At 35.5% G+C, this 27,198-nt stretch overlaps 1 protein-coding gene across 9 annotated transcripts in view; it reads right to left on the bottom strand.

Moving 5' to 3' along the window:
* The window catches only part of Cntln (centlein), a 253,782-nt gene that overhangs the window by 180,234 nt on the left and 46,350 nt on the right, over positions 1–27,198 (bottom strand). For 6 of the 9 annotated variants that reach the window (XM_036178204.1, XM_036178206.1, XM_036178205.1 and 3 more), the window contains exons 3-5: positions 21,570–21,654; positions 11,690–11,824; positions 10,914–11,093 (exon numbers count right to left, since the gene is read on the bottom strand). The exons of 1 other annotated variant lie outside the window; for it this stretch is intronic. In XM_036178204.1, the coding sequence (XP_036034097.1) occupies positions 10,914–11,093; positions 11,690–11,824; positions 21,570–21,654 (400 nt within the window). The remainder of the gene's footprint in view (positions 1–10,913; positions 11,094–11,689; positions 11,825–21,569; positions 21,655–27,198) is intronic. 2 more of the 9 variants (XM_036178209.1, XM_036178210.1) reach the window with 2 other exon arrangements.

Below are 27,198 nucleotides of genomic sequence, written 5' to 3'. Positions count from 1 at the left end.
ATAGTCATTAGATATTGTGTTAATTTTAATGTACACACATTTTACCACTAGCTTTTGTTTCCTTATTATGGGATTTATTTTTTTTTTGGAGGGTTAGAGGGTGGGCATGTTACTATGTAGTCTTGTCTGCCCATAAGCCTACTAGGTAGCACAGACTGGCATTGAAATTCCAACACTCTAACCTCAGGCTCTTGAGTGCTATGATTACAGGTATGTACAAACACTCACACTTGGTTATATATATTTTTAACTCAAGAAGCAATCCATATTTACTTAAATCAGACTTTTAAGCATCTTGAGCACTAAGACACTGTCAAAATAATAAAACACTCAACTAGTCATTTTTACATCCTGACAACGCAGAAAGGTATGAACACTAAACACATACTAACAATGGAATTACGAGAAAAAATAGTAAAGGAGAACACAGCAGAAACTACATGCTGGAGTCATCTGACCAAACCAATACTCTGAAAAGCAACATTTGAGAACTTACTCTTCATGAAATAATCCAAACTACCACCAAATAAATGAATAGCAAAGACAAGAAGTCCCAGGATAGAAGCAGTAAGGAATTACTAATCCAAAGCACTATAACTTATACATTTTAGTAAAATGACAATAAAATCTTAATATATGCAAATAAACAGTCAAGTGTCATCTATACAGGGGAAGCAACAAAAACAGCCATGGAAGGGTGTGGGAGGCAAAGAGCAATTTTACAAAAACCAGAAAAATTATAATAAAGTAAGTATATAAAAGGCATGATTGTAAGAGTATCATCTTAAATTTCTGAAATATATGATAATAGACTTATAATTTTTATTTTTAAATCTTTCAGTTTTGATTTCTATAGTGTGAGGCTATGTTGGTAAGCACATATAGTTTAAAGATTAACATGTCATTTATTTCAAATAATACATTTTGCCTTAATACCTATTTTATCTTATAATAGTTTAATCAATTATGAGTTTTATTAGTGTTTTCCTGGTTTTTCTTACAAAATTTCTAGTATAATTATGATTTACTATGATCTCATGATTAATACATAGTCACATTTTTGTTTGCTTTATTTGATTTCCAAATCGCTTTGTGTTTAACTGAGAAGTTTGATGTTCAGATTTTCTACCATTTTATTGTATTTCTATCTTATATATTTGCTGTGGGAATATGTGTTCCTACTATTGGTTAATAAAGAAGCTGTTATGGCCTATAGTAAGATAGGATAATGGACAGGTAGTAAATCCAAGACAGATACAGGGAGAAGAGGACAGAGTCAGGGCAGACACCTGCCTGCCACCCAAGGAACAAGATATCAGCAGACCAGTAAGGACACAGCCATGGGGCATAACATAAATGAATAGAAATGAGTTAATTTAAGATAAAGAGCTAGCTAGCAAGAAGCCTGAGCCATAGACGAACAGTTTGTAATTAATATTAAACCTATGAGTGATTATTTTAAAAGCAGCTACAGGGCTGTGGGACTGGGGCAGGACAGAGAAAAGTGTCTGGCTATATAGGGTGTTGGCAAAAATTTCCACATAAAACCTGATAAAGCTTTAAAAAATTCTCAAACACATAACTGGAGTAAAAAACAACTTCCTCTCAGTGTCTCTCATGCAGACTATGGTACAGAGATGCCATGGCATGCTTGCTTGAGAGGTACAGCATGCTGGGTTCAAGGCATGTATGCTTGACCTACAGCATGGTGGATTCCCGCTGCAGTACATAGAGGCGTCTCCAAGCTGTGCAGCATGCTGCATGGCAGATTTAGCTTTTGCTCATGCAGACAAAATAGCCTAAAAGATATACAGTAAAAAGAAGTCCAAACAGAAAAATCTCTACACATGTGCCAATGTGTAATACAATGTGCATAGGATTAATAAAAAAATTAAAAAGGTGTGGACAGCTCTAGAAAGGAATAAATAGTTTAAAAATAAAGTCTTAAAAGAGAGAAGTAAAAAAAAAAAACATAAAAAAGAGTAAGTGATGTAGCAATGGGAAATACACAGGGTGCATGGATCTTGTATAGTATTGTGTTGATTTTAAATTTTTTTAATGCTGACAAACAATAGCTGCTGAGAGACATGGGATTGAAAGAGGAACTGATGAAATACACCAGCCTAGACACTTTAAAATGCCTTAACTTTAAAACAAAAGTCAAAAAATATATTTGTAAAATGGAACTTAAAAGATGCATTGCTTTGGAGAAGCAGTTTTACTTTTGTTTCCACAAGAAACAAGAGGTTGTGGATTTGTCCCAGGTTAATATGGATCAGGTTTGATGAAGGAAGGCCTCCTAAAACTTGACAGGTGATATTTATCAACAAAGGTTACTGATGGTCTTCCCAGGACTTGGTCATTATTTCAAAATTTTCTCACAGACTCCTAGGGATGCCTTTGCCCACAGACAGCAGGAAGCAGTATAGAGAAAATTACTCCAACATTCCCAAGAGTTGGTGAAGGGGTGTGGGTAGTCTTTGGTTATTTGGTGAGTTATGGATGTTTGTTATAATTTAGGGAAATATAAGACTATAGGATAAAAAGACAACTAAATCTGAGATATTTTACACTGGCATAGAATTTTGTATAGTGATACAACTTTAATTTTGTTACACTGTATATATGTTTCTATTCTTGTTTAAAGGAATTTTGTATGCTGATACAAAATTAAGGTTATTTTTGTTACAACATATTGTATATATGTTTTGATGTTTGTTTAGGTATTGTAACTATGCAGTTCATTTAAAATATAAAGTAAAGATCTAATTTTTGAAAGCTATTACTATAAACTATTTAGAATAATCAAAATATATAAGTTAGTAGTTAGTCATCTATAACAATCAAATTTGTAGATATGTTAGGTATGTTTTCAGGATCATATACTGATATATTTTAAATAGTCTTCAAATACTTCAAAGACCTACAGAATATAGCATTTAAAATATTTTGTTAACATAGGGTTTTTCATGACAATGCAACACACCTGCTCCTGGCAGCACCAACTCACTTCAGAGATGATTGGCATTGAAGAAACTCCTTATAGAGTTTGCTTACAATGTGGAAAAGGCTAGTCATTTGGGCAAGAAACTGCTCTTGCCTGGACTGCTTAACAGTATGTTGTATGAACTGGGCATGCAGGACACAGAAGAAAGTGACTACTAAACCTTGCCAAAACAGAGCTAGATGGTCCTTCAGGTTCCTGCTTCACAGAAGAAACTGCCAAAAATTCTGCAGGACACAGATAAAAGCGACAGATGAACAAATAGGCAAAATGTTCCTTCAAATTTCCTGCTTCACCAAAAAGTATGCCAGAGACTCTAGACCTATAGGCTGAAGACGGATGCCCCAACATTACAGAGAAACTTTGGGTGACTATCCAGGCAGGCAGGTGTCACTGTTATTTCTAGAATTTTTGAAGTTGCTTATAATGCACTTCCTGTTTACTTGGGATTATAAAATATGCTTCTGGGGTCTTTGATGGAGTTAAAGACTAGATAGTTATAACTGAAGTTTTCCTTAGTTATGATAAAAGGTAAATTAAATATAAAACTTTAGATTCACAAATATAGGATAGATGATAGACTATTTTCTTTAATTTTGCCAAATACAAATAGACTAGATATTATAATTCTTACTTGACAATTATTTTGTTATATATAATTTTACTATGATAAAATGAAAAACATTATTTTTAAAAAAGCCAGAAAAAAGAAGTACTGTGGGATGGTCTTTCTGTACTCTGTGGATATGTGTTGCTACTATTGGTTAATAAAGAAACTATTTTGGCCTATGGTAAGGCTGGATAAGAGCCAGGTAGAAAATCCAAGAGAGATACAGGGAGACAAAAGGTGGAGTCATGGCAGATGCCATTCAGCTACCCAAGGAGCAACATGCCAGTATACCAGTAAGGACACGGCCACATGGCATAACCTAGATTAATAGAAATGGGTTAATTTAAGATAAAAGTGCTAGCTAGCAAGAAGCCTGAGCAATAGACCAAACAGTTTGTAATTAATATTAAGCCTCTGAGTGATTATTTTATAAATGGCTATGAGACCACAAGACCAGGGGATGGGGAGACAGAGAAAAGTATCCAGCTACACATATTTAATTATGTCTTTTTCTTCTTTTGACTTCTGGACTTAACAAACTTACATATAAATAATGTTTTGTTGAAACCTGAAAAAAATGAAAGTATCATCTTAAAATAATATAGTTAAAATATCCAGCCCAAATTCTGAGGTCAAAAAAGCACAATAAACTGAAATAAATGCAATAGAAGAAGTGAGCATTAGATATCAATTGACAAGACTAAAGATAATCACCATGAAGAAAAATATTAAAGAAAGAATGTCAGCCTTGGAGAAGTAAGGGGCAGTGACTACCAGAAGGAGACATATGTTTGGAGAAATAATGGCTGAAAATTGCACAACTATAATAAAACAAAATGTCCAAAGATTCCAACAAACTTCATTTGGCACAAATGCAAAGAAATCCAGAGAGCAGAAGCTTCCAGGGCAATGTTATTGGAGCTCGGAAAAATACCCAGAGACTAAAGCCAAAAAGGCAAATGATAGCCAGAAAAAAACAACTTGAAAATGGGAACAATGGATTTACTGTGGTTTGAATTTGACCTCCTGTACTTCCACCCAAGCACAGAGGTGAACTTAAGGCTGGGAATTGCTATGCAGTGGCAATTTAAAGTGGTACTTTAAGAATAAGTAATATTTACAACAATAGAGTCATGTTTCTGGTTCACCTGGATGTAGAACAGGACTTACTCAAAAAATATCACAAACTACACATTTTAACTTGTCTAAAGACAACCTAAAGAAATGGTGTAAGGTGACTTTCTCTATTTTTCATTCAAAGCACAACCTGGAAAAGTGGTAAACATTGCTTACAAAAATCCACAAGATAAAATAACAACTACTGATGCTTGAGGCAAAGGATTACAAATCTAAATGTACAACAGAACACCCAAGGGATAGGAGCAAAACTCAGAGGCAATCATTTGAGATATTGGGCCACTTAAAACCACATCCACATAGGAGAATTTAGAAATCAGACCACATTCCTAAAGCATGCTACTTACTCAGAAAACACCATAACCCATTAATCCTCTAGCTGAGCCGTGAGCATGGCACTATTGTGAGGAAATAGGAAAAATAATAAGAGATGGCACAAGCACAATGCTAATCCACAAACACTAGGAAATGAGTCTGCAGATGTGACTATATGTTTGTATTTTCTTTTCTGGTAAAATTGTTGCTTAGCATCAAGAAAAGTCCCGTTATTATACCCCTACCAGACCCTTATTTGTCTGTGGGCTTTTGCTTGTGTATTTGTTTTTGTTTTTATTTTAGGACAAAATTTCATTCTATATCCTAGGCTGGTCTACAACTTACCATGATGTAAACAACCTCACCTTCCTAAGCACTGGAATCATAGGATTGTATCACCACATCCAGCCAACAGCTGAACACGAGTCAAAGGACAGAGGTTTCAGTGACAAAATGTAGCAAGGAATATGGCTTTTGTAGACTGACTGGAAAAATAACTAAACAAGTTGACTATTTCAAGAAGTGACAAAAAGCAAATCCTCAAGCAGGGGCAGATCTTATTCAGGTGCTACTGGCTACAATAGCAAATGCTCAACTTACAACAAAGGCTAAGACACACTGTCTTAGTTTCTATTGCTGTGAAGAGATACCATGACCACAGCAATGTTTATAAAGAAAACATTTAATTGAGGGGGCCTGCTTATAGTTTTGTCACAAAGAAAGCAAACTCCATAAATGAGTTTCTTCAATGCTCATTATCTTCTTTGAAGTAGGTTCCTGCAGCCAGAAGCAGACATGTCTCAATATGCAGAAAGTCGAGGTTCTAAAAACATTTTAAATGACATATTCTGAAGGTTTTTAAAGTGTTTGAAGATTACCTACCTAAGTGAAGTATATCTATGTATACCTAGAAAACTTAACTCACATGATTATAAGTTTGATTATCATAGATGACTAATTATTAATCTGTATTTCTCAACTATATACTATAAAATACTTTAGACCAGAGTAGAAATATACATACTGTATAACAAAATTAACTTTATATTTGTATCAATAAACTAAAATCCATAGCAATATAAAACATTTTTAAACAAGTTGTTGCTCTTTAAAATTAGATTAAATAATCTACCCTTTTATCCTATCATATCTATATCCTACATTTCTATATCATGTCCCCCTTTCTCCTTTTAGAAAGAGATTGACTATGACCAATAACAATTTGCAACTAACAATTTAAACAAAGACAAATATCTATAATCCAGTTTTTGGGAATGTGAGCATAGTTTTCCAGGCTACTTCCTACTGATAGAGGCCCCTGGTAATCTTGTGGGAACACAAATACAATTTTAGGATTATGGTCAAATCCTGACTGGAGTAGTCTGTGATGCTGCAGTCTCTGAAGCAGTTGCCTTGAAGTTGATTTTGGATGTTGGATGATCTGGGCCATGGTGTCATTATAGACTTTTCAGGGGGTCTTGGCTGGTCAAACCATATTAACCTGGAAGCAATCCATAGGCAATCATCTTATGTGGAAACTAAAGCAGAACCTCTTTTCCAAAGCAAGATATCCTTAAACATAAATTTTGAAATCAATATATCTTTAAAATATACATATTGATTTAACTCCATAGCTTTTACAATAAAGTTTCTCTCTGAAGCTAAAAATCCCAAAGTTGTTTGTTTGCACTTCCTGTTTTACTAGGTAATATTATTTCCTTCTTGAGTCTCTAAAAGAGTTGAAGATTGGACAGTTGTAGTTACAGTTTTCCTTGTTAAGAAATTCAGAAAAGAAACTAAGAGTTGTTAAGTGTTTAAGTTTGAAAGGTATCATAAGATTCTGTTGGTAATATAAGTTAGGATAGAAAGTGAATTAGGTCCGTTTTGAACTCACCAAAATAGATAATGGATTATTTTATCTGAATTTGTCAAATGCAAATGGACTAGACATTGTTTTTATACATCTATTGTATATATATATATATATATATATATATATATATATATATATATATATATATAAATGCTTGTATGTATTATATATAGTTATTGTACTTATTGTATATAGTTTTTCTTATACTAGTTATAACCTTTTTATTTTTTTATTTTTTATTAGACAAAAAAGGGGAAATTGCCTTCAGGCTTTTTACCTTTCTCTATTCTGTACATCTTTCTTCCCTTCTTACTCCATGGTTGGTTGTGTGGCTGAGTGGCTGGCCCTTGGCATTATCCTCCTCTCCTTTTCTTGTTCCTAGTTCTCTTCTTGTTTTTCTCTCTTCTCCCACACCTATATTTTTCCTCCTATTTACTCTCTCTGCCTGGCAGCCCTGCCTATTTCTCTCTCCTCCCTAGCAGTTGGCCATTCAGCTCTTTATTAGCTATTTCAGACAGGCAAAGTAACACAGCTTTACAGAGTTAAACAAGTGCAACATAAAAGAATGTAACATATCTTTGCATTATTAAACAAATATTCCACAGTATAAATGAATGTAACACATTTTAAACTAATATTCCACAACACTATATATATTTTATGTATTGTCTTTCTTCTCCCCTTTGATGAAATCTGACTTGTTTTGTAGAAATGGAAACACTGATTCTAAAATTCACATATAAATAGAAGAGAATAGGCATAGCTAACTTTAGAAAAGAAATACACACACATATCCAATATGCAAAATTTGCCACAAATTTACAGTACTCAACACAGTGTGGCAAAGGCATGAGAGTAGACGTATAAGCAAAAGAACAGAACTGACTTCCAGAAATAAACTCATATAAGAGTAAACTGTATTCAACAAAGATGCTGAGATAATATACTGAGGGAAAGAAAACTTATTTTCAACAAGTGGTAGAAATGAAAGATGTGAAAAGTTGAACCTATATCCCACACCACATTAAAAAGTTATCAGTAAGACAAAACATGGCTTATTTCCTCTCCTATTCAGAATCTAGGTGTGTGTGTGTGTGTGTGTGTGTGTGTGTGTGTGTGTGTGTGTGTGTGTGTGTTGAAAGCAGAGAAAATATTATCTGGGGAAAACAAGCGACCAACAAGATGGAGTGGATAAGATACAAAAGTAAAGGGGGCAAATGAAAAAGTTAACTAAGAATGGATAAAAAATTATATATACATACTATAGTAAGTTATATAACAGAAGATAGGATCCAGTCTTCATGATCTTTGATTATACATTGCTTTCTTATATCACCCAAAAATTGAGCAACAATAAAAACAAAAATAGACAAGAGTCATAAAAAATGAAAAACATCTCTGTGTTTAAATGAACACCATCAGCTCATGGCAGTATAAGTTGATAGACCTAGATATTGGAGGAGATAAAGCTAGCCTTAGTTGCTTCTGTCCTTTTCAATAAAATATATTATGAAAAATTTGAAATTTAATGGGAAAATAAACAAAATTCTCAAGACAAAGATAATATTTTATTTTAGAATGATGCTCATGTTTCCTGCTGAGTTTATATAAACTCTGTACAATAGATAAGACTGGTAAAATATAGCTGACATCGTATATATAATATAATAGCTTATATATAACATATATATATAATATAATAGCTTATAGTACAGCTTATAGTTTATATACACTCAGTAGAAAAAGATCAGACTGGTACAATATAACAAGACCACTTTGTTTGTTGTTAGTCTATTAAATATATATATCAAAGAAGTAAAAATCCATCCAAAAAACTCAACAAAATAATTTCAAATTCTGTGCCTGGTGAGGGACTTATATAAAGTACATTTGCATAGACAGTTCTCCAAAGATATGCAAATGATCAGTAACACATGAAGAGATTCTCAACATCATGTCACAAGGAAAATGCAAATTAAAGTCAGAATGAGAACTGGGGCTATAACTCAGTGGTAGAGCATTTAGTTATCATGTACAGGGCTCAAGGTTCGATCACCATTACTACAAAAAACAAGACCCCCCCCCCAAAAGCAAGCATTCAATGAGATACCATTTCACAACTGTCACTAGGTTAATTACAGTAAAAAATAGGCAGACAATATTGTTAACAAAGATATTTAGAAATAAAAAACCTCATATACAGCTATTTAGAATAGAGCCTTGCAATTTACTCAAAACCTTAAAACAGTTACCATCTAACCTAAAAATCTCACTATAACTTTATCAGAGACAACTGAAAATAAATGTGTGTATATAGGAGAGAAAATCAGTATATTTTCCTTGCTTATGAGTGTTTCTGGCTAAGGTCCATGCACACATGAACCAGAATGGAGAAAGAGTGTTTAGAGGATACTGTAACACTATATTCTATACTCTTGAGTGGTAGAATAACAATTCTCTCAAAATTAATTTTTAAATGGAACATAGAACCATTTTCTTCTTAATGGAATTTACTAACAAAATTGTTCTTAATATTATATCCTAGTGAAAGAATATATAAAGGCCTTACCAAAAAATGAAGTAGACTTTGCTACCCAATATTAATTCAAATTACAAAACTACAATGCCTCACATCACAAAATTAACAGTCTATAAACAAACCCATTCAAACAAGGAAATTTAAAAAGAGAGTTTGAATCTCAAATCAATAAACTATTGAATCTCATGAGGTATAAACAATCAAATACTTTAGAGAAGGAAATTTTTATCATATAAAATTCTTAAATCAAGAACATTAAAGAAGGGAATACGATACAGATTTGTATCAATTCACAAACTATTAAAAGCCAATTAATCATATTCAAGGTACAAAATTGTTACCCAACTAAAACCAAGAGCAAACTGCAGAACAAATTATTTGAATGACACAAAAAAATACAAACAATACCCCAAAAGTCATGTAATTGTAAAGGAATAGAAGGCAGCATCACTTACCCTTATAAAACTACCAAATTTTTAAAGGTTTAACTTTAAAAGAAAATAATAAAAATTTAAAAAATATAACAAGATTCAATTACCCTAATGCCTCATTGGTTCACTAAGTTGTTGAACTGTATAAAATATCTACAACTGATAGAGTGAATCACACTCCAACTTATCCCTCTCCCCTAATGAATATTCATGCACACTTACTCAAACATGAAAACATACACATACACACAATTATTTAACTAAAATATATTTATGGATATATGTATACATACACTGAGACATTCTTTCCTTGTGTACACACAAATACTGCCATATTCACTAGCCTTACTTATTTCTGCCTTTTTCAATAAAATATATGATGAAAGAGATATTTGGAATTTAATGGGAAAATAAATTAACAATAACCTCAAGACAAAGAGAATAACAGAGAATGATGTTTTATTTCTAAATGATACTCAAAATGGATGGGAGGATATTATAGAGAATATTACAAAGACTTTTATCCTCTAATAAAATTTTACTCTTCCCTTTAAGCCAAAGAAAACAGTTTCATAGAACCATATGTATTTTTAACTGTTTTGTGTGTGTTTTTTTTTTAACATGGTAGTTTTAAAGAAAGTAGAAAAGGATTTCCAAAACATATTATAATGAAATCTAGACCATTTTGAAAAAGTAAGCCTTAATTTTAAAAAGCTAAACCAATGGTTCTAAGTATATTTTTTCAAAACATACTTTATTTCAAAAGCAATAGCCTTTATTTTTTAATGATTACATTTTAGGATAACTATTTGAAGTCAGTTTCCTGCTTTGCAACATCAATATTTAAAAAGCTATGGGTCTTAAGTGAAAGAATATAAATTAATGTTAGTCCCCACTGGTGGATCTGAATATATAACTTATTATTTAAAGAAAAAACATGGACTAAACTTCTTGTAAGAGGTGAGGCCCATAACAGCAGCAGGGGTTCAGCTCTCGTCCTATACCTTTACTTTCGCCTCAGCACTGTGTTTTTCTTTTCTCCAGTGTGCTTCCTGGTTCCTCAGTTTCTCCAGGTCATTTAGCAGGTCAGCGCAGCGTGTACGTAATTTCTCATTTTCCTCCTCCAGGTGTTTTATAAACAGCCTGTTTTGCTCTTCTTTATTCTGTGCACACTCCTTGGTGTCCTGTAGAAGAGTACCATAAGGGCCAATAAACAAGGGGAAAGAAAGGTGAGAACTAATCAGCAAATGTAAACTGTGCACTTCCATCCGCACAGCAGCTTCTTCTGTATTTGATGGCCAAGGTCACCTGTGTACTTTATTGGCCTCTTTTCATGCAGGTGGATGGGTCATATTTTTTCACTGGATGACAGCTTTGATGAGTACACATTTGCAAAGAGCCCATTAATTGATCAAGCTGCCTTTGATGCTGTCCCCAGCTATTTTTGAGACCCACACAGACATATCCTCCCAGACCTGGGTTTTATCAATTAATAATGCCAGTCCCATCAGAATCTAATTACAAGAAGCCACATATTCACACTCCTACTTTCTCAGCTCCATTCCCATCATTAACTATTTATCTGTAAGTTATAAAGCTCTGAGTCTTGGCTTTAAAGCATCTTTATCAGAGTTTTTGCATTTGAGAAAACTGTGTGGTACAGCAGGGCCTAAGGCAATTTCCCTGCAAGCCTGTCACTTTCTGTGCCATGAGGGTTAGCCAAACTTCAAGGGGGACTTCAAAGCCAAGGCACTGTAAAGCCATGCACAAGTCAACACACCTTAACTTCTTGGCTTTTATCTTTAAATTTCTTCTGCAAATCACTGAATTTTTTCCTCAAGAAGACATTTTCTTCATCAACCATAGACTTTTGTTTTACAAGGTCATTTATTTCCTGTCTTAGGACTGATTCACTCTGTAAAAAGGATTTAAATCAATTGTAAGCTGGCATGTCTAAGAAAAAAAAAAACAGCTTATTTCATGGGATTTATATCTTAGTTGTTAGCTTTAATAGTAAAGTCTGACACCACAATTCTCACTTCCAGCACCACATCCATGGGCTTTCATCTAAAAAGTGCAAGCATGGTGCCTATTTATTAGTTTAAAATGAAACAAATTAAAAGCTTAATACTAAATACTAAACCATACATTGAAAGCAAACAGATTTAAGAATACTGAAAGAAAAAGATAGCAAAATTTGATTTAAAATTCTAACAAGGAAAATGTATGTATAGTTAAAATAAGATATAATTATTCTCTTATTGGGTAACATTTAGAAAATAGCTCTAGGAAACCAATTGTGGTTTTGTGAATGAATGAGTCATTTCAGAAAATAAAAATAAAAAGGGCCAAATTGGGTACCAAAATATTTTGTTCCAGACAGAAGACTAAGATTATTTTTATACCTAATTGAGGAATAGGAGATTGCATTCAACTCTTAGCTGCCTCTAATTCTGTTTATAGCTTTGCTCTCAGAAAATGCCTCTCTATGACACTGTGGAGCACAGCATCAGCCCTAACACTATCCCAGTAAACCTCTTTCATATTTGTAGCATTCGGGAACACATTCTACTGGACTGTCCGCTGCCACTTCAAACCAAACCCCACATCCTGCTCCTACACGCTCCCTAGATCACTGCGACTTTCACTAGCGTCTCCATCCCTTCAGCCAACACTCCGCCAGCACTTGCTCTCTGGCCTCACACACTTATTTGAAGCCTACAAGTCTGATCTGGTAGTGTCAGCATCTGTTTGCAACCAAGAAGCAGACACGACAGACTCAACGATGGCGTTGTGATGTTGTTATTGTTGTTGATTGTTATTTATATTTCTGTGGGTGGTTGGTTGTCTCAGGCAGAGTCTCCCTCTAGCCCGCGCTGGCATGAACTTACTATGTAGGTCAGGCTGGGCTCAAGCTCATGGCAATCCTCTTTCCTCAGGCTTCCAATGCTAAACATTACAGGTCTATACCACCAAGCCTGGCTCTGCTTTTGTTTTCAATAAAAGCTTCAGTAGAAACTAACCTTTATTCTTTCTCTGGTATAACAATGGTGCTCAAATCACTGAACATCTATTCATTTTATATTTCAGTAGCTTTTCCTTATTAAATCCTCTCCAAAGTACAAGAAGATATAGGAAGGCTAGAGCAAGATTCAAGGGTAAAATGAATGGCAGTTAGATGTGAGTAATGATTTAAAGACAGTGCTGGTTCTTAACAGACAAAAAAAGAAAAAAAAATTGTTAAATGTTGCTTTTATTTTACTTATACAAGTATTTTAGATACTGAATACATCTAAAACTAATGTCTGGAACTGGGTTAAAATGAGGAAAAAGAAAAGCAAAAGCACTCCCCAAGGAAATACCACAATGTTGCCATTACCTGTGAAATCTCACAGGTCCCCCTCATCTTCTAACTGTGCCCTCTACCACCAACACCAACTGCTCCAGGGGTAACAGCTGTACTGGAAGGATGTATCTGCTTTTCCTATCTTCCTTTTCTTTTTAACAGTTTAAATAAATACACATTCCTATTAATATATTACCTAGTTGGCCTCACTTTTAACATTATTTATATTAAATATTAAATCATACTATACATGTTCTGTGTCTCGCTATTGTTGTTCAATATTTTCTCCCAAATTCATCCATATGGGTGAATACAGTTGTAATCCACTTACACTGGTGAAATATATAGTTCCACTATAAACACACTATGATATATCCTTTTCTTCTCACTATATAATTCAGTTCTTTCCTCGTTAATGGAAAATGTACACAGACAATGCAGGTACAGCACTCTTAATCATGTCTCCAGATACAAGAGTGAATGAGTTTTTCAAACTATAGAGTGAGTTGTGGGCAACTATTCTCTGAGCCCAAGAACCACCATCTTGGAGTGTTCATCTGAGTCTACTTGCCAAACTATTATCTCAGCTGGGCATGTTGACTATATATATATCAATCCCTGTAGAGGGATGCAGAGGGTCAAGAGGCCCTCCTGTTACCTGTTATCCCAAACTCTGCCTTGGAGTACACAGCCTCAGGAAGGAGCAGGAGTAGATAGGCCAAGGAAGACTAGTACAGATTCAGCTCCATCTATGTGGCCATGAAAAGACCATCATATCTGATAGGTAAGAGCTATCCAGGTGAAGCCTTTTAGGAAAGGAAAACCTACACCCCTGTGGTAATACATTGTGTACCCCAATAAAGCTTACCTGGGGATCAGAGGACAGAGCCAGCCACCAAATTAGACATAGAGGTCAGGCAGTGGTGGCACACACTTGAGAGGCAGAGATTCATCTGGATCTCTGTGAGTTCAAGGCCACACTGGGCTACATGAGAGAAACAGAAACAGGCAGTGGTGACAAATGCCTTTAATCTCCGGAAGTAATATGGCAGGACACAGAAAGGTATATAAAGCATGAAGAAACAGGAACTCACTCTCTTGAGGCTGAGGATTTCATAGAGGTATACTAGTGGCTGGCTGTTCTGATCTTTCAGCTTTTACCCCAATATCTGGCTCTGAGTCATTTTTTACAAGAGTTTTTAAGATCCATGTTACACACCCTTGTAAGTAATCCCTTCACCTAGGCTCTATAAGGAAGCCCAAAAAACTCATTGGCTCCCTAAAATAAGCTTTGGTAGAACTGTGCTTCAGCTTATCACTGGGACTTGAGAGGGAGTAGACATTGCTTATGCCTCCCACAGGAAGGAATTTCAGCAACAAGAGTACAATGTAAGAATGGTTCATTAGATTGAGTTAGTCATCAAACCAAGTACTGAGGAAAATGAAAAAAAAAAAAAAGAAAAGTGACAATAATATGCACAAATTCTTAGGAAAAAATCCCAAAGATATAAACATTTAATCCCTTCAGAAATAAAAATATCTATAGGTCTATCCTTCCAAAGAAGAAAAAAAAAAGAGTATTTCTTATCTATTCTAGAACAGGTTCAAACCCTAAAAAGAGATGTATACCACAGGTTTCTCATTATAGGGAGCTAAACATTACCAGGTACTTACAACATGAAGGACACTTGGGGCAAGTTCATCTGTGAGTTACTTTTTATTTAAAGTTTGGCATTTGTATGAGTTAGTAAGATGTGAAAACAGACATAGACCTAATTTGTAAATAAAAACATAGAGTAAGGTGATGGGTGATGTCGTTCCATATGCTGTGAATATGTGTTGCTCTGATTGGTAGATAAATAAAGCTATCTGGCTAATAGTGAGGCAGAATAAGGTTAGGCAGGACATTCCAACAAGAGAGAGAGAGGAGAAGAAATACTGCTACCAATGCCAGGAGAAACAAGATATAATGTACCAGTAAGCCACAAGCCATGTGGCAAAGTATAAATTTACAGAAATGGGTTAATTGAAGATGTAAAAGCAAGCTAGTGAGAGGCCTGAGCCATTAGGCCATATCATTTGTAAATAATATAAGCCTCTGTGTGTTTATTTGGGTCTGAGCAGCTGTGGGACCAACAGGTGAGAGAAATTTGTCCTGACCACAGGCCAGGCAGGACACAGGAAATCTTTCAGCTATAGTAAGATTTGTTATTGGCTAGTCCAAACTATTATATTCTGATAATTAGTTGGACAAGTAATATTCTTCTGCATAATCATCAGTGTTACTCAAAGATGAGTTTCTGACAGAAAGTTGATAAACTCTCAAACTTTTATAATTCTATAAATTTAAGCATATTTTCTTAATGAAAAAATATAATTTAAATAATGAAAGTACAGGTAGATACAGCTAAAATTAATTTTAATTAGATTTATGCTACTTTTTCTAGACATAGTAAGTTCTAAGAGTTTGACAGGAGTTCATACTAAAATAGCAAACAGAACTCAGAGGAACCATAAAGCATAAAGGACAACAAGACAAAGTATGTCTGAAACAAATAATTTATCACTGACAAGCCAAGAAATGAATAATTTAAACCATGGTCAAGAGAAGTCTATGGAGTAAGTATGGATTAGAGAACAGCACACAACCTAAAACCCTACTAGGCAGTACTGAAGTACAGTTTATTTATTATTAATTACAAACTACTTTCAAAATGGAAATAAGAGCTTTAGTAACATACAGAGAATGAATGAAACCACCACAACTAAAACAAAGATGAAGAAAAGAGAGGAAGAGGAAGAAAACTAAGAACAACTGAAAACCAACGTTTGTTTCAGTGCTTCTCAGAAGGTATTGAGCAGAGGGGGGGTAGGATACCAAATAGCAACATTTGATTAACTGCAGTATACTAGGTTATCAAACGTCATGTCATTTCCTATAATAAAGAAAAGGTTTCACAACATAACTTATTCTATAATCAGCAGTGACATAGCTACAGTTCTGAGACAGAACTGCAAAGGTTCAACCCTCACCCAGCTGGCAGGGTTTTTTGTTTATTTGAGAAGCTTTCTTTCTTTTCCCTTTATTTGTTGATTAGCTGGGTTTTGTAAAAATATTTGTTTAAATTTATTTTATTGGACATGCATTAGCTTTGTTGCTGATTTAACACTGTGGAATAATTCTTCTGAGCACTGTGAATATATATTACTCTCATTGGTTAATAAAGAGCTAACAGGCCAGTAGCCAGGCAGGAAGTATAGGCGAGACAGCCAAACACAAAGGACTCTGGGAGGAGGAAAGGTGGGTCAGAGGAGTTGCCAGGAGCCGTAGAGGGAACAGGGTTGCTGGAGGACAGATAAAGCTTCGAGCTATGTGGCAAAATGTAGACTAATAGAAATGGGTTAATTTAAGTTGTAAGAGATAGTAATAAGCCTGAGATATCAGCTAACCATTTATAATTAATATAAACCTCTGTGTCAGTTATTTGGGAGCAGGGTGCTCGGACAGGGGAAGGCCACCTACATTTGGGAAGTTTTCTTTCTTTTTTCTTTGTTGATTAGCAGGTTTTTGTGAAATTTTTTGTTTAAATTTACTTTTATTGGACATGAGCTAGTGTTGTTGCTGACTTTCTGAAGCCTGAGTGGCCACTAATGCAGCCCACACATGACCCTCCATCCACACTGGTCTGTGGATCTGGGAGGTTAGATGTGGTAGTATATGGAAGGACACACACCTATCGCTTCTGTAGCTGCAGCAACACCACTGTCCCTAGTGCTGTGTCTGCCCTCTGATCACCATGATGTCTTCAGCTGCCACAGCAACCATATGTACCACTGCCACTTCAGTTGTCTTTGTACTTGCTGCTGCCGCCACAATAATCTACTCAGTGCTAGAGGTTGATGCTTTTAGAGTTGCCATCTCTACTACCACCCAGCTTCATTCCTGACTTGCTAGAGCTTCCCTACAGCCTCCCCTCACCATTCAAGTGCTGATGACCCAATAGGCACGTGCAGCCTAATGTTCAGAGAAACCTGGTGCTACATGCAGATAGTAATCAGGATGTGTGCAGAAATTCCTCTTCAGTCAGCAGTGAACTTCGACCTTTACCAGCCTGGTCCATTTGCCTACAGAAGCTTAAATCCACATGTCCTCACAGAGTCAGTCTGGGAAGACTCCACCCTATATACTAGCTCCCCCATGCTGCAGAATCAGCCCAAAGAATCCTTAGTGTAATGGTTTTGCTCTGCCTTTTCACTATTTCAATAAAGAAATGAGCAGTACCCTTAGCTGAACTAGTAGGTAAGAACTGGGATGGCTGACAGCAAAGATGGCTGGTTAAGAAATGAGAACTCCCAACATTGAAATCCGAGAGCTCACAACACTACAAGGAGCTGTACTCTTGGTTTTCATAACTTTTGTTTGAATTGAGCTAAGTATTATTCCACTCACTGGTAACAGTCTTATCAAAAGAAATTTCATGGCAGTCTTTACTGTCAATTATATATGTGATAACATTAGATTTCACTTCTGTGAACATTATTTATAAAAGCTAAAACTACGCACCCTAACATTATACCAATTTGACTAGACACACAGTAAAGACTTGAACTCAAGGAAATGTCATTCTAATTGATACTGTATTTCACAAACTATAAGTCCTAAGGGGAAATTACTTAATATTACTCAGTGAAACAACCAAAATTCAACAGAGGGACTTCTCTTTCCTGGTCCAGCATTAGAAGGAGTTTTAAAGCCCCATTTCCATCCATACAAGAATAATAATAGCCCTCAAGAAAATGAAAATTCACAATTCTTGGATTCATCAGAAAACTGAGGTCTCTGAAAAATCAGTATTTTGTCAAATTCAAGAGACAGAGAAGAAGTACAGACAAAACCGAATTATGAGAGTAGAAGACCAGAGTACAGGACCCAGTAGGAGGCAGAAGAGCCTAATCTATGTAGAAGAAATTACTGAAGGCTGTGGGCAAGTCTGAGCCTTGCTCTCAGAGGGCCCAGATATGGATGGGGATGAGGGATGCATACTTTCATAAATTCTTCCTTAAAACTGCCACAGCATAATTATAGAATAGTTCATTCAGATGCCAGTAGAGAAGGGAAACACACCAAGTTTTAAATGGGTCCAATAAAAAGACATATGCCACAAAAAAGAATAAATATATACATAGAATGTTCCTATCTATGTACTTAAATTAACCTTTGTGAGAAACTGAATTCAAAGAATTCACAACTGCTTGCCCAGAATGAGTGGGCCAATAAAATGTCTCTAAGGTTAAGTGGGAAATGTATTGTCATTTATGAAAGCCAATGTAGCTTTAACAGTATAGTTAATCCTGATTATCAAGTTGATTGGATGGAAAAATACCTAGGAGGTGAGTAAAGCATACTGCCAAGCTATGTCTAGGAGGGCGTTTCAAGGTAGCAAGGATCCACTCTGAAAAGTATGTGGAGCCATTCTATGTTCTGAGGACCCAAGAGGAGAAACAAAAAAAGAAGCCAGCACTGACATCTCTTAGTCTCCTGACCACCACACAGTGACCTGTGTGCCCTACACTCCCTCCTTGTCAAAATGGGCCAAAACTTGAGAAGCTGTGAGCCAAGATGAATCCTTCCCCCTTTAAGATGTTCCAGTCAAGTATTTGTCAGAGTAACAAGAAAGAGTACAGGAAATAGGTTCCTGGAGTAGAATCATTGCTATGATGATGAGGCAGAACCATTTGGACTAGTCTGGGAGAAGGGTGGAAAGGTGTGGAGGTGTAAACTACAAGACTGGCATACTGCCTATTACAATGGAAGAATGCAGATGCAGACTTGTTCTGTTAGCACTTCATTCCTACATCTCCATCCTACAGGGAAGCTCCTTAAGACAGAAGGTAAACAACTCAAAGTAACTTCAGGAAGTCCCTAAAATTTACCATATTCACTAGGCACCTCCATCCCAAGAGGAAACAAATATAGACTTTTGACGCTCACTCTTTAAAAAGCCAAGTTGCAGAGAAGACTCTCAGATGAACTGCAAACAAGAAACAAAGATAGCAGAGCAGCCTGGAAGAAGTGGAAACATCAGCCAGCCTGCCTGGAAGAGGCTCAACTGAGCCACCTGGAAAGAACACTGTCCAGCCTGTTGAGCTGCCTACAGGCTGTGCAGTGTGCTCCAGGCCCCCAGCTTTTGTGAGTTATCACCCATGCTGGGGTGGGTTTTGGTGATGCAGCTGTCTTTGAGTCACTTCTGTTCCTGTAAGTGACCCCTCACCCACATTCCTGTAAGGAACCCCAATAAAATTCATTGGTTGACCAAGTTGCATTTTGGTGGTATACATACTTTGTTTTGTCATGGGCTCCCTATCTGAGACATGTGTGTTGAGTCTCCCTAGGAAAAATCTTGTCATACAACAAGACTACAGAAGATCTACAGTGTTGTTAGCAATTTGGACAAGAACTCTGAACAAAATGCTGAACAAAAAATGGACAGTACCTGTGACATGTCATGGAAATGAGGACTCAAATGGAAATTTGAACAGAGAGGATCTGTGATGCATTCTCATAAAGTGTTTGTAGTTTGTCTGTATCCTGAAACTTTGTGAGAAGCTAAGTTTTAAAGTGACAGACTAATTAATCTGGTGGAGAAAATTTCAAAGCCACCCAGCATAGGAGTGGCAGCGTGAATATTACTAGATACACACAGTCAGGCTTACAGAAGAATTGAGAGCATAAGAATTTGAAGAATTAGTTTGTCCATAAAATGATCATGGTAAAAGATGGGCCCAAGGAACCAGTGGGTACTAAAACATCAGAGCTTTTTAAAAGAGCCTGGGTTTGATGCAGCTAGACAAGAGGAAAGATGGTAGCACCTCAGAAATTAGCTGGATTCCACCAATTTCAGGATCGAGTATGTACAATTTTTAACTCATTTAAAACACTTTGATTTAAGATAAGTGTGTGGCACTCTGCTTATACTGGACCACCTAAGGAAGTGTTTCCCTTCATTACCAGTCATTTAGGAATTCAGAGGCTGCTACATCCATGATGTAAGGAGGCACAGCTATTGCCTAAGCTGAGGACAGGCCTAGCACTGTTCACATGATACAGTTCTGCAGATTTAGAATCCAAGAATCATGGAGTCATCTCACCCATATTTTAAGGGAAGGGTTAGGAAGCCAAGCTTGTATAGCAATGCCAGCATCCCTTCAAACAGCCCTGGAGAGAACAATGCTGTAAGAGTAAAAACAAAACTCAGTGTAGTCCTAAAGGAAGACGAGATGCCAGAAATGTACACTATCTGTCAGGGAAAGCTGCAGAAAGCAGATCCAACTCCAAAGAGAGCCCAAGTGGGCTTCAGATGGCAAGGATATAGAGTCAGCGTTCCCCAGGTCCTTTGTGCCTCAAATCATACCATCATGTGCCCATGTGCAAAATGGAGCTCCAGGACTTATTGTTTATTGTACTGGTTTTGGTCTTCCTTTAATCCCATCCCTCCTTCCTATGTCCCCATTCTTCTACCTTTATATGGGAATGGTTACTCTGTGCTGGAAGTCTGTAATCTTCATTTTTTCTTAACTTTACAATGACCAATAAATAAGAGTTTGAATTGAGTCTCAGAAGAGCCTTTGAACTTGGAGCTCTGAAAAGGGCCCATATAAAGACTATAAGGAAATCTTGGAGATGGACTGGATATACTTTGCAATATGAGCTAGAGAAGAGCACAGAAGACAAGGTAGAATGGTATGGTTTGACTGTAAAATGCACCCCCACAGGCTCATTGGGTGGAATTTTGTAGTCTAGGGAGAGCGCACACATTTTTGTGGTAATAATATTCGGATTGTATAAACACAAGCAAATTATAAATTTTTGTTTAATTATGTAATTTAAGTTATATATAAAAGATAGGATTGCAAATAATGTAAATAATTGTGCAAATTTTCAAAAGATAAAGGAGAGTAGTACCAATTATTGTGAATCTTTTCTATAAACCATGTAAAAATGTATGTATCAGAAACATGTGACAAATAATGTAGCAAAAATAAAAATACAATAAAACAATGAATAATGAATAATATTTGAAAATCCCAAAGCCTGTTACGCATTTTAATGAGTTTTATACCTAATCAATTTAGAAGACAGAGTAGGTAAGAACGTGGTATAATAATACAAGATTGGCTATAGTGGTTTCAAAACAATGCTTTCATGCAGCAACTCTAGTATGCTGAATGTGTATTATAACACAAACTTAAAATAATTTTAAAGATCTACAACCTGAAGCAAATACAATTTGAGATATTCTTATTAGAATACAACCTGCTCCAATTCTTGTATTTTAACATCCTTGACTTGTAAAATTTCCAGAACTTTTCTGTCTTTGGCTTCAGATTTCTGTTTTTCTCTAGAAATAGAAAAATAGAGTTTATTGGTCATAATTCCTAGGCATTCCAATGATTACTGTTGGTGTTGTGTAGTTTCCCAGAAGCTCATACATGATAAGCAAGGGTCTACTACTGTCCCAGTTCATAACTAAGTCCTTAAATGTTCACATCCCAGTAGCAAACATAATTTTAAAGTATAAAGAATTAAATTATCTGTGTCATCCAGCTCTCTCAGAATTAACCAGAAACCATATGGCAAGTGACAGCAACTTAACCAGGGCTGACAACTGGGGCAATTTCATTTTCAAGAAACAGTTTAGTTTCTAGGTGTAGATAGATGATAATCAATGTGTAAAACATAGTTTAACTTTGATCATAAGATAATTTTCAAGAATTTAATAAAGAAGTAAAACTGTTCTTATTAATATAAGTACTTTATACAGATTGATGATAGCAATATTCAACACCAAGTATTGAACACTATATGTTACAATCCTGACCTGCTGACAAGAAGTGTCCATGAGGTAGCAGTGGCATGAAGATTATATGGGTTTACCTGCTCCACCAGTGGGAATTTCAGCTTTTAGTATGAACGTCGTCAAAAGCCCATGACTTGGAAGATAACAGGTCCTGGGGGAATCTACAGTTGTTGTTTTGCCAAATGGTCATGCTGTCCAACTAAATTCTAAATACTCATGTTCATATTCATATACTTGTATTGCTCTCAACTTTAGTCAGAAAAGCTTCTTTTGTCAGTAGGTAGTGGCTAATACAGAGACATAACTGATCAATGTGCTGAGCATAAATAACCATGAGTGCTTAACTCTATATAGGTCATCCATATCAATCTCCCACTATCTAAGACTCAATGAAGAGAAGGTAGAAATAATGTAAAGGTCAGCTCATTTACAGGAAGAACTGTAAAATGCTGACTTCCAGACATGACAAGGTTCTTGTAGGTATCAACTCACAGGAGCTGTAGTTACCTGAACAAGACCTGCACAAGATGAAGGCAGTCAAATTGACAGTATGAAGCCCCCAAGCCCAAAGCCTATCAGAAAGGAATACTTTTTTTTTCCATTCTTTCATTTGAAGGTGGTTCCTCAAATCCAATCAGAGAGCAACAGATAACCTCCATAACCTTCATGCCACTATTACATCAAAATACATTAAAATGAATTACATTAAAAATAAAAAGAGGCTATAAGCCTCTTCCCAGGAGCCCATCTGGGTTAGCAATCCTTTGGGTTGTTCATCTGTTTTTTAGGAGAGAGAGTTAATGGTGAGTGAGAGATAAGCTGCCCTCTGTCAGAAGTGGTGTTTTCCTAGCAAGAGCAGAGGTTACCAAAGGGTGAGAGCTTCTCTCAGCTAAGGCCCACTTCCTCCTACCCCAGCAGAGGGAGAGGCTACCATGCAGACTTGTAGGTAGTGTGGCTGCCACAGTCTCTCAGTTCTTCAACATTTGTGATGTGGCTGTGTCAGATATGCCAGAAATTTGAAACACTCTGGATCTTGAAGACTTTGTGGAAGAAAATAATGTAAACTATCTCAATAACTTTATGTGCACTGCATGTTGAAATAGTACTTTGAATAAAGTAGATTAAATAAAAAAAATAAATAAATAAAATTCCTTGGAAAGATTTTTATAATCTATATTCTACCTTTAATTTCCCCCAGTAGGCATTTGTACTCACCATCCTTCTACAAAAGCTCTCATCATGATTACTGGGATCTGAATACTGCTAAACCCAACCATTAGTAAGAACTTTTCTCTACCTTACGTATGTGTAACATTTGACATGAATGATCCTTCCCTTCTTCTAGAAATACTTCATTCACTTACCTTCCTCTGTTGACCCTTCTCCTGTGCTGCCGCTTTGTGCTATCATTCATCCCTCTCCCTCCTTCCCTATCTTCTTAACCTAGAAATGTTGAGGTACTCCAGCATTCAATCATACACACTTGTTTTTCCCAAATCAGTTTTTGGTGGTAGTATCTACTTTTAAGGTCTGAAAAATTAGATACTATCTACTTTTATTGCTTTTTCCTGACCACACTAGACGAAGAATTGTTTAAAGCTATACATTAAATAAAGATACTAACAAAATCTGTTACTCTCTGATTGGATTTGAGGTCTTCCTTCTACCAAGGACAGAATGCATGCCTGACATTGTAAAGTTGATTGAAAGCACATGGCTTTGGAATGTCATAGGACCTGGAAGGAATGGAGACCTACTATTGTCGTTTTGCTAAATAGACTTGTCAAACGGCCTTTTAAACATTTATGAGTATACTCATAAATTAGTGCTGCTCTCAACCTTAGAAGGCAAAACTTCAGTGGGTAGTAATGCAGAGACACTAACTTACAGAAATGTTCAGAATAAGTGACTGTTTAGTGCTCAGCCCATATCTATATCAACTTCCAGGCTCCAGGAACATCATGGAAGACGGGACTGAAAAAATATAAGAGCCTGAGGATGGAGAAGCATCCTATGAAATGCTGTTAAGTGGAAATGGTGTGACCATAGCACTTATAAAATCACTGCAGTAAGTCACCTGCACAAGAACCTTACAAGGGCAAGCCAACCAGATTAGTCAACATGCACTCGTGTACACACACATACACACACACACACACACACACACACACACACACACACACACACACACACACACACATTGCTCATAGGTATATTTTCCAGGCTGACCATTTGGTTTTGGACCATCAATTGGTATGCTCTTTCCTATGGAAAGCTACTTCTCCTGCTCCTAGTATTCTTTAGGTGCCTATGATTCTTTGTGTAGGGTTGAGACCTCTTGGGCCCATTAGTTCTCATAGGCTGTCAAAGCAATAGCATGAATATTACCCAAGTTAGAAGTGCAAGCTCTTTGTCCAACCCCAAAAACACTGAACCAAAAATTCCAAGAAAGGAGCACTAGATGTCTCTTCCTCTCAAATTCCTATGTTGAAATTGTATTTACAATTTTGATATTTGAGGGTGGGCCCCTCAAGAGTTGGTGGTCAGAGAGGCAGGGCCCTCATTAATTATTTTAACACTCTTAAGAAAGACATTGGATGATCCCCATACACACAGCCTATAAAGATACAAAAAAGTAGCCACTGAGAAAGACAACATTTTTGCCAGCACCTTTGTTTGGATCTACTAACTTGAGGACCATTAAGAAATAACTTTTTGTAGTTTGAACCACCTGAGTATGCATATGTATTTTGTTAAAGCTAGACTAAGATTTCAAGTGGTTAGGATACACACTAAATTCCACTGCAACAAAAATCATTTACATGGCTATAAAGAGACCAGATAATACAATACTGGAGCTATAGATCACAAATTAAATACATTATACAAAGTGTAAACTCAAAGATAAACTTTAGTGACATAGTTTATAGCAACAAATCTAAAACTGACTATAATTTCAAATTTTAAAAAAAATGACAACTCCAAATCGTGATGTAAATAGTTCAACAACTCTTCTTGTAGCACAGAATAATTAATGCTTCCAATACAATAAAATATTCCCAACAGAACACTCTGCAACATGTATCAGTACTTTTAACTTAGAAATTACTATCTAAAAGGAGATTTTTTATAGCACCATGAACTTATGTGGATAATTCAATTAATACACAGTATGTGACAGATATTTTTAAAAGGATCCTCAAAAAAAAAAAAAAAAAAAAGAAAGAAAGAAAGAAAACCCTGTCAAGAAGTTGATGATGATCAATGGCTTAGACAAACTCCTGTTCAGCTAATTAGAACCACTGATGTGCAATAATGATGTGAGCTAAGAGTATGTGCAGACTTCTTTAGGATGAAAAATGGAGTGAAGAAAGGCTGTCAGATGTGTACAAGTTTAAAGCTCCAAACACTTTCCCCAGGAGAACCACCCATGTAAACACTTACCACTGCTGCACTCAGCCACATGAATTTCCATGCTAACTTGCTACCATTTTTCTAAACTACAAAACCGGGAAATTATTCTAAATCATTAAGAAACAAATTTTTATTGTGTTATAGACCATGTCATATATTATACAATATGACAAGATCATATTTTCTGGGCTTGAGCCCATTTTTAATGAGATGTCAAAATGAAATATTAGAGTCTAAAAGAAACATTTAACTGTAAATGAGATAATGATATTGGTATGAATTAGAAAACAAAGAAAATTAAAAAGCAAAACTTAAAGAGGTTGATTGTTCTTAATTGACAGATACATAATAATAAAGAACATAATAAAGCTGCCTGACTGTTTTCTCACATCTAAATGTGGTGTCCCTTATATGTACATTTTATATGTAGTATTGGCTTTCATTTTCAAAAATATTCCCAATTTCTAGTAAACATTTATATTCCAAAACAGCAAGACTAATAAACATGGAAGTTTAGGAAAATGAGAATTATACTATTATGAAATTCTTTATCCTTTCATCTATGAAGTGTTTGACTGTTTTCATGTTTTGAATATGTAGAGTTACTGTTGTGATACCTATGAATTAAATACTAAGAAAAACTGAAAAAATAGTTGCAAAAATATCTTACACATGGGATCTACCCATAGTATGAATTATTTTTAAGTAAAAATGCTACTATATTGTTTGTAGTTCCTAATACAAACATCTGTTGCTGTGTTTCAGAGTTACATAAAATGAACACTTCTATATTTTTTACATATAATTCCATTTTATGAAATAACCAAAATTTAGAACTATTGTATTTTAAAGATAAATGTCTAAATTCATATCTTAAAACCAGAACCTGAATGTAAAATAAGCCTCCCACATAAAAAATAACTGATTTGATTTCCATGTCCAATCAAGTAGGTCCAAAGTAGAATACAGAATTAAATCAGGCTGAGATATCTGACTCTGTAAATGATACTAGCAATATATTTATGAGTATCTCAAGTAAATAAGTAATAAATTACATTTATATGAACATAACTTATATTTAAATATTACTAAATAGTAGAACAAATAATCGTATTTACCTACTAAATTCATTTCTAAAGTTGAAACATGACATTTTCTTTTTTGTGATTACAAATTAAAGGTCTTGATTTTCTATTACCTAAAATTCCAGATATTTCTGCATATACTCAGCTCATTACATAAAGTATTCATGAAAGAAACAGACAAGATTATATATTGTATGACTTTAATAGATGTGTAAATACTTCTCACTTAGAATCTAGAAGTCTCTTATAATGTTCAGAAATATCAGCGCTTTAGAACAGGCTGTTTTAACATCTGCACATCACCAGGGTTGCCCCCAAGGACTTTTAAATGATGCCTGCCTGTGCTGAATAAAGTGCTAACTTGCACCTTGCATTTTGTACTGTGTCCTGAGCAGCCATCCAGTTGGTACAACACCAGCTGAATTCCCACAGGCCACTGCTCACTCAGGCTTGACTGCAATTATCATGTCAATATTTTGTGCTCTCATATGCAGATATGCACATACACAAACTACATAATATTTTTTCTTTTCCATGGACTGCTGAATTATGTTCAGTGTTTGGGAAAATTTTTAATGAAATGAAA

This window comes from Onychomys torridus, chromosome 2, assembly GCF_903995425.1.
Source record: "Onychomys torridus chromosome 2, mOncTor1.1, whole genome shotgun sequence".
In the NCBI taxonomy this organism is placed as follows: domain Eukaryota; kingdom Metazoa; phylum Chordata; class Mammalia; order Rodentia; family Cricetidae; genus Onychomys; species Onychomys torridus.
Note: the sequence above shows the minus strand (reverse complement) of the source record. Positions and strands in the feature narration are given on the sequence as shown.